This window comes from Rhinopithecus bieti, unplaced genomic scaffold, assembly GCF_001698545.2.
Source record: "Rhinopithecus bieti isolate Rb0 unplaced genomic scaffold, ASM169854v2 scaffold_56979, whole genome shotgun sequence".
Taxonomy (NCBI): Eukaryota; Metazoa; Chordata; class Mammalia; order Primates; family Cercopithecidae; genus Rhinopithecus; species Rhinopithecus bieti.
Window position 1 is genome coordinate 265,866 of NW_016822352.1, and position 18,292 is coordinate 284,157.

An 18,292-nucleotide genomic window follows, 5' to 3' on the forward strand; every position below is an offset into this window, starting at 1 on the left:
GCCTCCCAAAGTGCTGGGATTACAGGCTTGAGCCACCGCGCCCAGCCTCCCCGGCCTCCTTTCGAGCTTTTTATCAAGGTTTCAATCTGGTGGAGTTGCAATGACCAGATTAAGCCATGAGCCTTGGGGTGGAATTGGAAGCCCCTCCCCAGATCCTCTGTCCTTGCTGGAGAGGTCAATGAGAAGCAGTGTTTCACTCTGAGAGGAATGGCAGGGGACTGCAAAGGCTTATAGAATGCAGGAATCCCGATGCTCATCCTGGATGTCATTCTCTGAAGCCACATCACTATTTGTACATTTCATCACCAGGCCAAGGCCTGGGCACTGTGGGACTTGCGTGGGACTCCTAACCTGGTGGGAATCATACCTCACACAAACACACCCTGGACCGCAGTGCAACTTCCTCTGGAGGAAGGAATTTATAGGGAACCATTTCTCTTTTTCCTGTCTTTCTCAATTGAGCTAAATTCCCATAACATACAATGGACCATTACACATTGTAAAGTACACATTTGCTGGTGTTGAGGACATACACAATGCTGTGTAAACACCACACGTATCTTATTTCAAGATATTTTCTTCTAAGAAAGGGAGTCCTGTATCCATGAAGCAGTCACTCTCTATTTGTGGCCCTGCAGTCACTCTCTATTTCTGGCCCCTCTGCTCAGTTCCTGGCAGCTACTAGCACACTTCCTGTCTGTATGGGTTTACCTCTTGCGGGTGTTACACATAAACAGAATCACACAATATGTGCCATTTTGTGCCTGATGCTTTCAGTGAACACATTTCAAAGGGCGGCCATGTTGTGGCATGTGTCAGTTCTTCATTTTTTTGGTCACTGACTCACATCCGCTCTTTGCAAAATCACAATTCCTTACTCTGTTTCAGCCCTTGAGCCAGTTCTGGGACTCTTCAAATCCCATTTCTCCAAAGAAAGGCCGGGATCCACATGGGCTTAGCGTTTTTATCACATGTGAAAAACTTTTGGCCATTATATCTTCAAACGTTTTTGCCTATTATTATTTCTTCTCTGGGGACTCCAACGTTGTGTAAGCCCCATGGCTTGAAGTTTTTTCATAGGTCACCATTGATTTTCCATTTTTCTAATAGTTTATTTTTCTCTCCCTGTTTTATTTTGAATGTCTCCACCGCTATATCTTCAAGTTCACTTTGTTTTCCTTTTTTGAGACAAAGTCTCGCTCTGTTGCCCAGGCCGGAGTGCATTGGAGCGATCTCAGCTCACTGCAACCTCTGCCTCCCTGGTTTAAGCCATTCTCCTGCCTCAGCCTCCCAAGTAGCTGGGATTACAGGTGGCTGCCACCGCGCCCGGCTAATTTTTGTAATTTTTAGTAGAGAGTGGGCTTCACCATGTTGGCCAGGCTGGTCTCAAACTCCTGACCTCATGATCAGCCTGCCTCGGCCTCCCAAAGTGCTGAGATTACAGGCGTGAGCCACCACCCCTGGCTAGTTCACTATTCTTTTATCTTCAGAGTCTAACCTGCCAGTAATCTCATCCAGATTTTATATATATATATAATATATATAGTCTACAATTTTCATCTTTGAAAGTTCCACTTATAACTCTTTATATTTTCCGTTTATTTACACATCTTTTTGAAACTATAGCAAGTGGTTATAACTGTTTTAAGATGCTCCTGTCTATGTTCCCATTCAGTTTCCATGGACTGACTTTTCTCCTTACTGTGTTTTCTGTTTCTTTTCTTTATTGTATGCCTGGTAAGATTTGATTGCATGACAGATATTGTGTGTGGTTTTTTCTTTTTTACTGTTTCAGTTGCTGAATATTTTAGTATTTTTATAAATACTATTGAACCTTGTGCTGGAACTCAGATAAGGTACCTGGAGATAGTTTGATCCTCTTACAGATTGTGTTCAACAGACCAAACAAGAGCTGTGTTTAATCTAGAAGGAATTATTCCTTAACGCCAGGGCAGCACCCTTTTGTATACCCTGTACACCATGCCCATGTTCCATGGAAACCCTCCAGTGAGGTTTTAATATGCCCAGTGGGAACAGACCCTATTCCCAGCCTTGTGTAAGACCTAGACACTCTTCTATCTAATCCTATTGAGTGATTCTTTCCCCAGTCTAAGATAATTTTCTGTCATGCATGTCTTGATCGGAGCACATGACACGCAGTGGGACCCTCTGAAGGTCTCCACATTCTTCCTGTGCAGCTCTCTTCTCTCTAAGACTCTGTCCTCTGAACTCCAGCTGCCTTGCTGTCCCTGGATTTTCTGTTTCATATCACCAACTCAGGAATTTTATCGCTGTCCCCATTTCTGTGTTACAACCTAGGAATTCTCTCCGGGTGATAATCTGAGACAGATTTAGGACTTAGCTCGTTTGGTTTTGTTTCTCACGAATCACTGTCTTTTGTCACTCAGGGTGCTGTGGCCCCAGATATCATTGTATTTAAGATCCAGAAGTGCTCCAGCAGGTGTGAGCCACTGCGCCCAGTCCAGTCCTTAGGGTTTGGATATTTTGGGTTTGACTCAGCTAGCCAAAGCCCCAAAATGCAGCCAGGAGGAAAGTTCCAGAGAGAACAATGCACCATTCAGAGTGGTAGAGCCTTAGAAACAAATGTGATAATCCCAAGGGGTTCTGCAAGAGAGTTTGGGGCCTATGCTATCTGATTTGTCTTCTGGTCATTTCTTTTTTTTTTTATTTTTTTATTTTATTGATATGTTTGACATACATCAAGAAATTTATTTATTCATTTTACATATTATTCTCAGGTTGAATTTATACTTTTACAATCTTAAATATACATAAGCTTTTTGATTAATAAATTCAGGTAGAAGAAGTTGTATGTCTGCATTACATTTAATGTTGATAACTTTTTTTTAAATTGTACTTTAAGTTCTAGGGTACATGTGCATAACGTGCAGGTTTGTTACATATGTATACTTGTGCCATGTTATGGATTAGAGACTTAAATGTTAGACCTAATACCATAAAACCCTAGAAGAAAACCTAGGTAATACCATTCAGGACATAGGCATGGGCAAGGACTTCATGTCTAAAACACCAAAAGCAACGGCAACAAAAGCCAAAATTGACAAATGGGATCTAATGAAACTAAAGAGCTTCTGCACTTCTGGTCATTTCTAAAGCAAGAAATCGATGCTTGAGTACAGGGACCCCGTCTGGGTATTTCTGTAGAGGACCATGAAACTGTGATACTTTTTCTCTCTACCAATACTGACTTCCCTTGACTAGACCTCCTTCTTTTCTCACTTGTAGGCACGAGGCTACATCCCACATGGCAACTGTGGGTCCACCCCTTTGCACACCTGCGTGCTGTGTTCCAGGTCATGTCACACAGTCTTCTTTATTTCTCATTGCCACATGTACTCCGTGTACATGTAGCTTATTATTGTCCCCAGATCATGTGAGTCCTTCTAGAAACAATTTAAACTCAATATTTAATGTATTATTGTAGTGAAGAGTTGCCAATTCATGCATTGAATTCAGTAATCAAAATATGCCCCATGTCAAATCCCCAAATTAACACCTATAATTATAGTTCTCAACACTGCATTAAAAACTATACAATTACATCCTTTAATATAAAGATTAAACTTTCCCAGTTACTGAGTGTTTTGAAATTTATATACATTTTACCCTCATCTTCAAGTGCCAAGCTTTTTTTTTTTTCTTTTTTTCTTTTTTGAGATGGAGTTTCACTCTTGTTGCACAGGCTGGAGTGCAATGGCTCCATCTCAGCTTGAACTTGGGTTCAAGTGATTCTCCTGCCTCAGCCTCCCGAGTAGCTGGGATTACAGGCATGTGCCACCAAGCCCAGCTAATTTTGTATTTTTTTTTTTAGTAGAGACTGAGTTTCTCCATGTTGGTCAGGCTGGTCTCGAACTCCTGACCTCAGGTGATCCACCCGCCTTGGCCTCCCAAAGTGCTGGGATTACAGGCGTGAGCCACTGCGTCCAGCCATGCCAAGCTTTTAAAGTTATCAGAGAAATTCAAAATTTTCTTCTTCAAGGCCATGGCCCCTTTTACTATTAATTACACTGTGTCTTTTTCTCACCAGCACAGTATACGCTTAACTTTCTTTGAAATTAAATTTACAGGCCGGGCACATTGGCTCACACCTGTAATGCTGGCACTTTGGGAGGCTGAGGTGGGTGGATCACCTGAGGTCAGTCTAACCAACATGGTGAAATCCTATCTCTACTAGAAATTTAAAAAAAAAAAAAAAATTAGCCAGGCATGGTGGCGGGCGCCTGTAGTCCCAGCTACTTGGGAGGCCGAGGCAGGAGAATTGCTTGAACTCAGGAGGTGGAGGTTGCAGTGAGCCAAGATCTCACCACTGCACTCCAGCCTGGGTGACAGAGTGAGACTTGATCTCAATCAATCAATCAATCGATCACAACATTGATTTAATATCTCTTTGTATAAAATAACTACTTAAATATTAACATCAAATTTATGCTCTTTCCCCTGGGTAGTGGGAAAAATAACAGAGTCTGACAATACTTGCTGAGGGTAAATGGGGCCATCACTCTGGAAAGAATGTGTTTTCATCTAGCTTATTTCCATCTTGACAGGGCCCATGCCCGGAAATTCCACTCCAGGGTGTGTACTCTTGCCTAACTCAATCCAGGACACCAACACAACCCAGTGTTACAAGTAATTACAAGTAATGGGATGTCAAAGATGCCACTGGTTCTTGCCTGCAAGAGTTAATTATTTATCTAATAATTAAATATATTTTTTAACACATGCAATGACGTTCAGGGCAGCGTTGCTCTTGGAAGCAAAATGACTATGAAAACATACATCAGGCCGGGGGCGGTGGCTCAAGCCTGTAATCCCAGCACTTTGGGAGGCCGAGACGGGCAGATCACAAGGTCAGGAGATCGAGACCAACCTGGCGAAACCCCGTCTCTACTAAAAAATACAAAAAACTAGCCGGGCGAGGTGGCGGGCGCCTGTAGTCCCAGCTACTCGGGAGGCTGAGGCAGGAGAATGGCGTGAACCTGGGAGGCGGAGCTTGCAGTGAGCTGAGATCCGGCCACTGCACTCCAGCCTGGGTGATAGCGAGACTCCGTCTCAAAAAAAAAAAAAAAAAAAAAAAACATACATCAATAAGGCAAAAAGGATTAATACACTGAGGAAAAAGCAGTCAGTATACTCCAATTACATCTGTCAGTAAATAAACAAGAGCGATGTAAAATACTGCGGGCCTAGCAATAGAATTTCAAAAACAAAAAGACAAAAGCAAATGTTCTCTTAGCTCTACATTTAAAACTTTATATATATGTATTTATAATATATATATATTTGTCAATATATGTTATATTGATAAATAAAGCAAAGAGTAGATGAACCTGAGTTACAGAATTTTTGTTATTAAGTAAGGTGGGAAGTTCAGGGACAGGTGAGAGACAGGTCATACCTTGTGAATTTCCTGGTGTCATTTTCCGTGGTGATTTTATTTTTTTCTGGGGGTCAGAGTCTCACTCTGTTGCCCAGGCTGGAGTGCAATGGCACGATCTCGGCTCACTGCAACTTCTGCTTCCCGTTTTCAAGCAATTTTCCTGCCTCAGCCTCCTGAGTAGCTGGGATTACAGGCGGCTGCCACCACGCCTAAGTAATTTTTGTATTTTTAGTAGAGACGGGGTTTCACCATGTTGGCCAGGCTGGTCTCTTGGCCAGGCTGGCCTCCAACTCCTGACCTCGTGATCTGCCTGCCTCAGCCTCCCAAAGTGCTAGGATTACAGGCGTGAGCCACTGCACCTGGCCCTCCCTGGTGATTTTACAGGGTCTTTTCTTGATAAAATCTTGTTAATTTTTTTAATAATATACATTGGCTTGTGGAAAGAATGTTGAGCATTACATACACATAGATATTATTTGTATTTTATATATGTATGTGTATATAAATATACTCTTGGACTTGTCAGAATACAAAGACAGACATCTGAGCCTATGAGTCAAAGAAGGATTTCAAGGTTGGGTGCGGTGGCTCATGCCTCTAATCCCAGCACTTTGGGAGGCTGAGGAGGGCGAATCATGAGGTTAGGAGTTTGAGACGACCCTGGCCGACATGGTGAAACCCCGTCTCTACTAAAGATACAAAAAATTACCTGGACGTGGTAGTGCACTCCTGTAATCCCAGCTACTCAGGAGGCGGGGGCAGAAGAATTGCTTGAACCTGGGAGGTGGAGGTTGCTGAGATCGTGCCATTGCACTCCAGCCTGGGCGACAGGGTGAGACTCCGTCTAAAAATAAAAAAAAAGAAGGATTTTAGATAAAACTCCAAAACCTAGAGCACGCTGAATTTTGTTAATAATGCAGAATCAATGTTTCGTTGTGGTAAACTTCTTGAAGCTTGACAGGAAAATTTCAGAAACTGAAAATAGTTCCCAATTTGCCATTAATTTTCAGTTTTGAAAAATAACAGCATAAGCATTTCTTTTTTTGTTTCTACAACCATTTTACAACATTATCCATGCATGCTTGTTAATTTGACATGGGAATATTGCATAATATAAATGGAATCACACATAGTTCTCAAAAAAAAAAGGCAGTACGATATTAGAATAGATAGGAACATAGACATTTGGATATTCAGGACTGATCAATGATGGGGTTCAGGTCTGGCCTTTGCTGGGGGCTGTGTTGAACAAAAAGTATTGTTTGAACGTTTTTCACAGCACCCACTCTATTTAGGGCAAGAACGGGTCATCTTCCTGTGTGGTGGAAAACCTTCAAACTCTGCAAACCATCAAATTGGGGCCATGGTAACCATATCCTGTTTGTTTTCCAATTTAGCTCGACCCCTGTGTCCTGCCCGACACACGTGGCGCCATGGCTCCCAAACTCATCACCCTCCTGTGTCTGGGTAAGTCCTGGAAGAGAAAGGAGGGCAGAGGTAGGAAGAAATCATGCTCTCTGGAAGACCTCTCCTCTCCACTACCCAGGCTGCGGGTGAGAGCCTGTGGGGAGTCAGGTTCATCCACTGAGTCCAGGTTGAGCTGACATGGCCAATGTCCAACACGAGGCCTGGTTACAGTGAGGGCAGAATTCACAAGGGGACAGGTTATCTCTGATGTGGTTTTCCTTCCAGGAATCTGCCTGCCTACCAGGATCTGCACACACGCGGGTGAGTCCTACCCCAGTCCGAGGATACCGTGTTGCCCAAACACAAACGGTTCTCCCAGGCAGGGAGGGTGAACATGGAATCGGGCAGAGGCAGATGATGTGGGGAGGGCTTTGCAGAGAGCCCTGGGAACACAGGAAGGGGGGACTCTGGAAACCCCAGGCTCCATTTTGTTCTAGAGACCCTTTGTAGACACCCCCTTGGGCTCAGCCAGTCTCCCGAAGGAGCCTGCGATGTTCAAAATCTGGGGTGCCTGGGGATGGATTAGAGCATTGTCTGTCGGGAGGTGAGGACCCAGTGCTGGGCTCCACGGAACTGTCTGAGCATAGGAAGGAACTCAGATTCTCCATCCACCCATGAGCTAAAAGGCTCTCCTGCTGCTGGAGCCTGAGAAGGAACTGGTCAGCAGGCAAGAGCACTCATGGGCGCAGTGGCAGGTACCTGTGCAGTGAATTGTTTAAATGAGTTCATGTGTGATTTTTTTTTTTTGTATTGCCGGAATCTGGTAGATTTCCTCCTTCTCTCCTATTGCATAGATTGCTGTTGTTGTAGAAAAAAATTAGGAATAACTTGGCTCAATATTTTATCATCATGCCAACTAGAATTGCTGTTCTGGGGAGACCTTCCATGTCCACGCTGGGATGGGCAGTGTCCCTGGCTCACTACCAGGTATCCCAGGGCATCAGGCGACCCCAGCCGTTACAGGGCAAACCAGAACAATGTGAAGAAAGCAATGCCCCCAAGGACAGTGGGAGACGGGGGCCTCCACATTTCTCCCTAGGCTGTGCCTCCTTCTCTTCCAGGTGGTTATGACAAGTTCTCCCTGTCAGCCTGGCCGAGCCCCGTGGTTCCCCTAGGAGGACGTGTGACTCTGTCCTGTCATTCCCATCTTCAGTTTGTCATATTCACAATATTCAAAAGATCTGGGACCCGGGACCATGAGCTGCACACCGGCCTTTCCAACAACGTCACCATCGGCCCTGTGACCCCAGGACACGCAGGGACCTACAGATGTTCTGGATCTTACAACCACACCACAATACGGTCAGCTCACAGCAAATCCCTGAAGATTGTGGTCACAGGTAGGAGAAGTCCAGCCCGCCCCATCTCCACCAGATGGCCCTTCCCAGAGTCCACACCGAGTGAAGCCAGAGTCATTGTAGGATTGCTAGTCATGCACTAACTGTGGACCCAGAAGCCATCCTGAGAATTTAAAGAGAGGGCATTTCCTGTGAGGAATCAGGTACGCAGGTGGAGGAGGAGGAGGGAGGAAGCCGAGGCCGAGCAGCGGGAGAATCTGCCTGGGGAGTAGCAAACACAGGATGCTGGTATCAACTCCAGTAGGGTGGGTCCAGGGAGGAGCCATGTTGCCTGACCCCAGAACCAGTGTTTCCCTCAGGGAAGTCATTACCCCGCCTTGAAGGAGCCAGAGCCTTGGGGAAATAACACTTTCCTTGTGAGATGAGTCCAGTGACTCAGTGGGACATGGATCGGGAAATGCACCCATTCCTCTCGTCCTCCTTCCCTGTCTCCTGACACTTATCCCTTCTCTCTCATGGATGTTACGGGGAGTTAGAGACTCATCCTGTACAGTCAGGAAGGGAAAGTGTGGAGTGAGTCTCACATTCAAGGAGCTCAGAAGGAACAGAGAAGAGGTTGAGTCTTTCCACCAAGAGGCGGGAAAGCAGGTCGGTGTGAGGTAGGGAGATCCAGGCTACAGAAGCTCCTGGAGGATCTGAGTGGAGACTGGGACTGTGAGGAGCTGCTCAGCAAAGGAGTTTACCATGTTCTTCTGCCTAAATAGGGAAAAGGAGTTAACTGCCACCCTCCCCAACAAGTAGTCACGTCTAACCTCTTGGGTTCTGGGGCAAAAACCAGTTGTTTCCTTCAGTGTGACCCTGTGAGATTTCTTCTGATCCTCCAGAGATTCTTGTATTTTCAACACACAGAATTGAAAAATAGTGAGGCTCATAACCTCACAGTCCCATGCCAGGGAACCTAAGTCCAGCAGTGTTTTCTGAAAGTTCTCAAAGCACAGAGTAATTCCCATTTTCTAGGAGAACCACACATCTCCTATGGCTTCAAGTCAGACAATGGGGATCCACGCAGAGAGAACATGCATGCACAATGCACGCACACCAACAGGAAGGATGCCGACGGGCTTTGGGGGTGACAAGGGAGAGCTTCACCCTGAGGTCTCAGGCGAGGGGTGAGGAAGGAGACTCATGTGAACTCCTCTGTCTCTGCTCCCAGGCTTGTTCGCAAAACCCTCCATCTCAGCGCACCCAAGCTCCCTGGTGCATGCAGGAGCCAGGGTGAGACTGTGCTGTCACTCAGAACTGGCATTTGATGAATTTATCTTATACAAAGAAGGGAACACACAGCATTCCCAGCAGTATGGTAAGATGATCCAGGCTGGGCACCACCTCTCCAAGGCTGTCTTTTCCATGGGTCCTGTAACGCCTGCCCATGCAGGAGCCTACAGATGCTGTGGTTCTTTCAATCACTCCCGCTACATGTGGTCGGCTCCCAGTGACCCCCTGGACATTGTGATCACAGGTGAGTGTGGCTGGACCGTCCGTGGTCTTTTGGTGCCCTGGAAACTCCCTGGGGTGATGTGGTTGTTGATCAAACCGCCAGTAAAGGAAGAAAAATGCCGGAACACAGAAACACCAAGTAACTTATTAGAGGGCCAGGGGAGGGGATGAAGGAAAGAGGGAGAAACAGAGAACGTGTGATAGTTAAAAAGAAAACAAGTTACAACCACACCTCAATGTGGCAGAGACACTTTGCCACTGGCAGAGACCGTGACAGAGAACGTGAAACAGATACTGAGAGAGATTCGCAAACCTCGACAAGGGGCTGCTTTCCTTCAGCTCAGGCACTGAGTTACATTTTGGAGTTGGTTCCCCACCTGGAACCTGCAGCCCTGTTCCTCTGCCATGAGACGCAGGGACACAGCACAAACTCCCACCTTCACCGCCCACCAGCGAAGCTCCTGGAGGATCTGAGTGGAGGTTGGGACTTTGAGGTGTTTCTCCACAAAGGGGTTTAATATGTCCTTCTGCCCAAAGAGGGAGCAGAGGCCACTTCCAACCTCTCCTACAAGCAGTCAAGTCTAGCACCTCGGGGTGTGGAACCATGGCTACTGGTTCTGCAGTATTCGTCTGTGAGGGTATTTCAGATTCTATGGAGATTCTTTCACTTTTCAACACACAGCGTTGGGACTCTAACCTCCTATCTCCAGGTCGGGGAATCTAAGTCAGCACCATGTTTCCTGAGGGTTTCCAAGCAGAGAGTTATTTTCATGTTCCAGGAGGACCCCACATCTCATATGCTGTCTGGGCACAGTAAGCCTTAAAGATAGAGTCAAAAGCAAGGGAGAAGCAATGGAAAGAGGAGGGTTTAAAAAGGCACGCACACTCATTGAATCAGGATCATAGAGAGAATACAGATTGAGACAGCACTAGCGGACGTATGGAGTTTGCTCCTAACATAAGAAAATAGATTTTTTCCCAACACTAAGAGTAGTGTGGAGAAGGGATGTGGGTGGCCCAAGTGGACATCCAGGGACTTTAGAATGAGTTTGGCCTTCACTGCTTTGGTGACATCTTTGTCCACTTTCCTAGGCTCACATCCCCAGGATTACACAGCAGGGAATCTCATCGGGATGGGCATGGCTGTCTTGGCCCTGGTGGCCCTTGGATTCCTGCTACTGGAGTCTGGCACGGTCAGAAAAAAAAAAAAAAACCCAAAATGTAGGAGGAAGAGGAACACGAGAGAAAACCATGCACCATTTAGAACAATAGAAGCTTGGCATCAAATCTGCTGATCCCAGAGGGCTTTGGAAGGAAATTACCATCATATATGGGGTGAATGGTCTACTGAGAATATGGTGCAAAATAAGTAACCAAAGTCTCTTTTTCTTACAGGACAATACAAAAAGCCCTCTCTCATCACCCGAGAGAACACCATGGTGGGCTCGGGAGATACAGTGACCTTGTTCTGCAGCTCAAAGATCCCATTTGACAAGTATCATCTATCCAGGAAGCAGGAGGCCCATGGTCACTGGCTCAGTGGAGGGCAGAGCCACAATGGAATATTCCAGGTCGATCTTCCTCTGTGCTTTGTGTCCCCAACCTCTGTTGGGAGCTACAGATGCTATGGTGCTTTCAATGAGTCTCCCTATGAGTGGTCAGCCCCCAGTGACCCACTGCACGTTCCTGTCACAGGTGAGGAGCCCACGCCTGCTGCATGTTCTGGTGCCAGCTATACCCTGGAGCTTTATCTGAGGGGTGTCCTGCTGGAGATCAGGAGATTTGAGGGGTTCTGGACAAAATGAAGCAGTGAGAAATACAATGAGAAAAAGAGAGGCTGAGAATGACCAGTGCAATCAGGGTACATGATTGGAGACAGGGCACCTCCACCCTCTTCTCCACATCCTATGTAGAGGCTCACTTTGGGGTCCTATGAGTTCAGGTGAATGAAGAATTGCATCAGGACAAGCACAGGAGGAGATGAGGCCAGATAAGGTTTGGGGACATCAGAGGTTGCACCAGCCCTTTGCCCTTATTCATTTTCCAGGAGCTCCTCCTGACCTCTCAGCCCCAGAGAGATTTCCCCTTTGGTGAATGCAGATATTTATGACCCCGTTGTAGATAAGGTCTCTTGACATGAACGGGCATCTCTGAGCCCTCTGTCCCCTGTCACGTCTAGGGGAGAAAGTCTGTTCTCAAAGGATTCTGACAAGAGACCTCAGGACCCGCATTAGTCATTAGGTGAATGACAGAGTAGGCTGTGGGCAAGAGACAGACACTCCACATAGAATGGTTCTGCTTCAGTGTGGCGAGGAACGACGCTTGTACACCCATTCTCTGTCTTTTTTCCTAGGAATCTCTGAGGGTACTTGCCCGACACCCATGGAATCAAGCCCTGAAACTGGTGAGCAGAGAATTCTTCACGTAATTTGTGAATTCCTGGGGAGACAGAAGTCTCCTTCTCCACCTGAAATCCTTTTTTTTTTGAGACGGAGTCTCGCTCTGTCGCCCAGGCTGGAGTGCAGTGGCCGGATCTCAGCTCACTGCAAGCTCTGCCTCCCGGGTTTACGCCATTCTCCTGCCTCAGCCTCCCGAGTAGCTGGGACTACAGGCACCCGCCACCTCGCCCGGCTAGTTTTTTGTAATTTTAGTAGAGACGGGGTTTCACCGTGTTAGCCAGGATGGTCTCGATCTCCTGACCTCGTGATCCACCCGTCTCGGCCTCCCAAAGTGCTGGGATTACAGGCGTGAGCCACCGCGCCCGGCCTCCACCTGAAATCTTTATGGAAGTGGCTGTTTCCTGAGCAGCTGGAGGGGAACTTGGAATGAAGGGAGGGGGGTTCAAGTCCCCAGCACTGTGGTCATTGGTGCTGGTTGGGTGGTCGGTGAGAAAGGAAATTCTTGAAGGGAGCCGGCCAAGCTGAGGAAGGAGAGAAGAGTAAAGTCCTCCCTCACCCCTGTCCAGGGTGCTGATCCTACAGGCTTGCAAAGAGGCAACCTAGAAACGAATGGAATCGACCCCACTATAGGAGGAGGAAAGAGCGTTTGGGGCTCAGGATGGTTGAGGCATTCCCTGAGAATCATGAACTTTAGTTGAGCTGATCCAGACACTCTTTAGCTTGAGCACATGGACACAATTCTATCCACATTTGGGGATTCGTTCTCTTACGTATCCAAGGCAGCCTTGTATCCAGAAAACCAAAGGGATCCAACAGTGCTGAACTTCCGTGCCAGTGTCTCTCTGGGAAAGGAGGTGCAGAAATGCACCCACCTGGGAACGTCAGTCCACTAGGGATATATCCAGTCTCTGCAAGTAACGGTGGCCATTGTGTGGAGGAGACCAAGAAAGAGAAAGTTTTGTCCCAATTTTCAGGAACACCACGTTCTGAGCCTGGTCCTGTCATTTTCCAAAACATCTTTTAAATAAACTCGTATACAATATTCTCTATTTTCTTCCCCAAAGAGCTGGTGTTCTGGCATGACTTTTGTAAAATTGATAGAGTGTAATATATATGTGTGTGTGTGTATATATTACATATATATGTATATATTACATAATATATATATTTGCATTTTCTCCATGTATCCATCTAAGTATTTGCTTTTATCATTTATCCTTTTCAGTTGCTTCTTGTCAGCCTCCCTATCTTGAATGCAAACTGAGTAATTGCTTATACTAATTGTAGTATTCTTGGATCCTAGAGACAAAAATGCTTAATGTGTTGTACATACTATTCCATTTATTTGATTAAAACAGGTCAATCAGGTTAATAGATTAACAAAATGGGATGGAAATGCGTAATTATGAGCCAGAGATGAGAAAGTAATGTCTGGGGCGAAGCAAAGGAAGGGTAACTGGCAACTCCAGTCTGTTCTCTTGTATTTTCCTGCTATTCAGAAAACCTGCAGCTCCAAATTCTCTTCTCTGTGTCTAAATTTTACGAATGGTGTGATATTGGGCATGCTTCTCTCAAGTAATTAGCTGATTTTAGAGACATATTGAGTATTAGAGAATAGCGTGATCACCCCTATGTTTCCTCACATTCCCCCTCTTTCTGTGGTTCTCAGGGGCAGCTCATATCCTGAGATCATTACAGAACCCGTCAGAATGCAAAGCTGCTCAATACAGAGATGTTCTCAGCTATGGATGAGGCTGAGAGGCTATGACCACTCAGGGGGATGTGGGTGACTGGAGTGGACATCCAGGGACTTTAGGATGAGTTTGACCTTCACACCTTTGGTGACATCTTTGTGCACTATTCCTAGGCTCACACCCCCAGGATTACACAGCAGGGAATCTTATCAGGATGGGTGTGGCCGTCTTGGTCCTGGTGGTCATTGGAGTCCTGCTACTGGAGTCTTGCACAGTCAGAAAAAAAAAAACCCCAAACGCAAGAAGAAGAGGAACACAAGAGAAAACCGTTCACCATTTAGAACAATAGAGGCTTGGAATCCAATCTCCTAATCCCAGAGGCTTTGGAAGGAATTTGTCAGAAATTGTCATCGTATGCTGGGTGAACTGTCTGCTGAGAATATGGAATGAAAGAAATGGCCTCAGGTTTGAGATCTCTCGTTCCTCAATTCAATTCTGATGTCTTCCCTTCCCACTGTCACTGACTTTCTTTGACTTCCCTCTCGATATGCTTACCTTATAAAATGAAGGTACATCACTCACAGCAGGTGTGGACCCACACAGATATAAACTCCATGCTCTGGTCTTCTTGTAATGCACTTTTATTATTATTATTATTATTGTTACTATTATTTAGATAGAGTCTCGCTCTGTCCCCCAGGCAGGACTGCAGTGGCGTGGTCTCGGCTCACTGCAACCTCCGCCTCCCGGGTTCAAGCGATTCTCCTGCCTCGGCCTCTGAAGTATCTGGGATTACAGGCTTGTGCCACCACGCCCGGCAATTTTTTTGTATTTTTAGTAGAGACGGGGTTTCACCCTGTTAGCCAGGATGGTCTCAATCTCCTGATCTCGTGATCTGCCGGCCTCGGCCTCCCAAAGTGCTGGGATTCCAGGCATGAGCCACCACATTGGGCCTCATTTTTACTAACTTTTCATTAAGATATTCCCTCATCTGTGCTACTGAGCTCTGTCTCGTCAGCTCAAGACGCAGAATATGGTTCACATGATGGAGTAAGTGGGTGAAAATAAGTTTGGAACTAAGTAGTCCATAATAATTTGCTAAAACTCTCTTGGGAATCCTCCAACACTTCTCTCTCCATCAGCTGACACTTGGCACAGTTTCTTCAGAAATACCATAAATTTCTTTTTTTAAATTATTATTATTATGCTTTAAGTTCTAGGGTACATGTGCACAATGTGCAGGTTTGTTACATATGTATACATGTGCCATGTTGGTGTGCCGCACCCATTAACTCATCATTTACATTAGGTATATCTCCTAATGCTATCCCTGCAATAGGACCCGGTGTGTGATGTTCCCCACCTTGTGTCCAAGTGATCTCATTGTTCAATTCCCACCTGTGAGTGAGAACATGCGGTATTTGGTTTTCTGTTCTTGCGATAGTTTGCTGAGAATGATGGTTTCCAGCTGCATCCATGTCCCTATAAAGGACACGAACTCATCCTTTTTTATGGCTGCATAGTATTCTGTGGTGTATATGTGCCACATTTTCTTAATCCAGTCTGTCACTGATGGACATTTGGGTTGATTCCAAGTCTTTGCTATTGTGAATAGTGCCGCAATGAACATACGTGTGCATGTGTCTTTATAGCAGCATGATTTATAATCCTTTGGGTATATCCCCAGTAATGGGATGACTGGGTCAAATGGTACAGAGATACCATAAATTTCAATGTCGACTTCTACTTGAGGGTATCCAGAGTGCACTAGTGAACCAATTCTATGAAAAAAAAAATACTGTTAAAAAACTCTGACTCGTGGCATTTGCCTCTTTATTTGGTGTCAATACTCTATTCATGGCCAACTCCAAAGTGGCCGTGTAAATGACCCTAATGCTGATTTGCAAAGTGGAGAATAGAATTGTCTTTTGCAAGTGAATATAAGCCAGCTGTGGTGCTGAAGGGGGAAGAAAGAGAGATCAGACTGTTCCTGTGTCTATGTAGAAAGGGAAGACGTAAGAAATTTCATTCTGACCTGTACCCTGAACAGTTGCTTTGTTTTGTTAATCTGTAACTTTGCCCCAGCCACTTTGACCCAGCTTTGAGCTCACAAAAACATGTGTTGTATGGAATCAAGGTTTAAGGGATTTAGGGCTGTGCAGGATGTGCCTTGTTAATAAGATGTCTACAAGCAGTATGCTCGGTAAAAGTCATTGCCATTCTCTAGTCTTAGTAAACCAGGGACACAATGCACTGCAGAAAGCCGCAGGGACCTCTGCCTTGGAAAGCCCGGTATTGTCCAAGGTTTCTCCCCATGTGATAGTCAGAAGTATGACCTTGTGGGATGAGAAAGACCTGACCATTCTCCAGCCCAACACCCGTAAATGGTCTGTGCTGAGGAGGATTAGTAAAAGAGGAAGGCCTCTTGCAGTTGAGATAGAGGAAGGCCACTGTCTTCTGCCTGATCCTGGGAACTGAATGTCTCGGTATAAAACCCGATTGTACATTTGTTCAATTCTGAGACAGGAGAAAAACCGCCCTGTGGCGGGAGGTGAGACATGTTGGCAGCAATGCTGCTTTGTTACTCTTTACTCCGCTGAGATGTTTGGGCGGAGAGAAACATAAATCTGGCCGACGTGCACATCCAGGCGTAGTACCTCCCCTTGAACTTAATTATGACACAGATTCTTTTGCTCACATGTCTTCTTGCTGACCTCCCTATTATCGCCCTGCTTTTCCGCAGCATTCCTCTTGCTGAGATAGTGAAAATAATAGTCAATAAAACCTGAGGGAACTCAGAGACCGGTGCCAGTGCAGGTCCTTGGTATGCTGAGTGCCGGTCTCCTGGGCCCACTGTTATTTCTCTACACTTTGTCTCTGTGTCTTACTTCTTTTCTCAGTCTCTCGTCCCACCTGACGAGATATACCCACAGGTGTGGAGGGGCAGGCCACCCCTTCACGGTGCATCTCACCGATAGCATGTTTCTTCTATTTAATAGAATAGAATCATTTACACTTACACAATAAGATCATTTACACTTCAGTGTGGTGCTACCATTTCAATAACATTTTGTAACAAATTCGAATTCACTTTCCCTAGAGGCAAAAAGAAAACAATGGTGTTTATCCACCGTGGAAGAAATTTTAAGTATGTTAGAACTCCTACAGATGAATGTGTCCTCAATGCCTCCTCCTGACCTCTCAGCTGTGTCCTGACTAATGATATATTTTTAAACTCCAGTTCATCCTTTTGACAGTGATTGAAGTAGACAAAACAATAGAAAATAGAGTGGATATGTGTGATCACCTTCAACGACACAGATTAACAGTGAAAACCACAGACAAAGACGTGTGATACTTTTATCTAGGTGGTAGAACATGGACCTGTAAATGCAGCACTTTGGGAGGAAGAGGCGGGTGATCACCTGAGGTCAGGAGTTTGAGACCAGCCTGCGCAACATGGCAGAACCCCGTCTCTACTAAAGATACAAAAAATTAGCTGGGTGTAGTGGCGCGAGCCTATAATACCAGACACTCGGGAGGCTGAGGCAGGAGGATTGCTTGAACCTGGGAGGCAGAGGTTGCGGTGAGCTGAGATCGTGCCATGCTGCTCCAGCCAGGAGACTCCGTCTCAAAAAAAGAAAACAAACACACACACAAACAAAACAACAAAACTAAAACAAAACAAAACAAAAACCATGGTGTATTAGTTCATTTTTACACTGCCCTAAAGAACTACCTGAGACTGAGACTGGGTAATTTATGAAGAAGAGAGGTTTAATTGACTCACAGTTCCAGACTTAACAGGAAGGATGCCTGGGAGGCCTCAGGAAACTTACTGTCATGGCGGAAGTTGAAGGGGAAGCGGAGATCTTCTTCTCATTGTTGCAGGACAAAGAGAGAACCAGGGGAGACATGTCACACTTTCAAACCACCAGCTCTTGTGAGAACGCACGATCACGAGAACAGCAAGGGAGAAATCTGCCCCCATGATCCAATCATCTCTCATCGGGCCCTCCTCCAATACATGGGAAAAATTTGAGATGAGATTTGGGAGGGGACATAGCCAAATCATATCATTTGGCCCCTTGCCTCTCCCAAATCTCATGTCCTTCTCACATTTCAAAACCAATCATGCCTTCCCAACAGTTCCCCAAAGTCTCAGCTCATTTCAGCATGAACTCACAACTCCAAGTCCAAAGTCTCCTCTGAGACAAAGCAAGTCTCTTCCCCGTATGAGCCTGTGAAATTACAAACATGTTAGCTACTTCCAAGATACAATAGAAGTACAGACACTGGGCAGATGTTCCCATTCCAAGTGGGAGAAATTGTCCAAGGCAAAGAAATTGTCCACAGGCTATGTGGCGATGGGTTTGTAGGTGCAGCAGACCACCATGGCATATGTTTAGTTTAGCTGTGTCACAAACCTGCATGTCCTGGTCATGTACTCTGGAACTTAAAACAAAATATCATTGATTATAAAAAGATATGATGATGGCCTAGGAAATCCCAGGGATA

General features: G+C 45.7%; 1 protein-coding gene across 1 annotated transcript in view; it reads left to right on the plus strand.

Annotated features, from left to right (window-relative positions):
- LOC108521201 (putative killer cell immunoglobulin-like receptor-like protein KIR3DX1) overlaps positions 1–14,123 on the plus strand; it is a 15,354-nt gene extending 1,231 nt beyond the window's left edge. Inside the window, exons 2-8 of the mRNA XM_017860888.1 lie at positions 6,817–6,886; positions 7,112–7,147; positions 7,948–8,226; positions 9,398–9,703; positions 11,077–11,376; positions 12,035–12,085; positions 13,948–14,123. Coding sequence (XP_017716377.1) covers positions 6,853–6,886; positions 7,112–7,147; positions 7,948–8,226; positions 9,398–9,703; positions 11,077–11,376; positions 12,035–12,085; positions 13,948–14,123 — 1,182 coding nt within the window. The 5' untranslated portion in view covers positions 6,817–6,852. The remainder of the gene's footprint in view (positions 1–6,816; positions 6,887–7,111; positions 7,148–7,947; positions 8,227–9,397; positions 9,704–11,076; positions 11,377–12,034; positions 12,086–13,947) is intronic.
- The last annotated feature ends 4,169 nt before the right edge of the window (positions 14,124–18,292 follow it).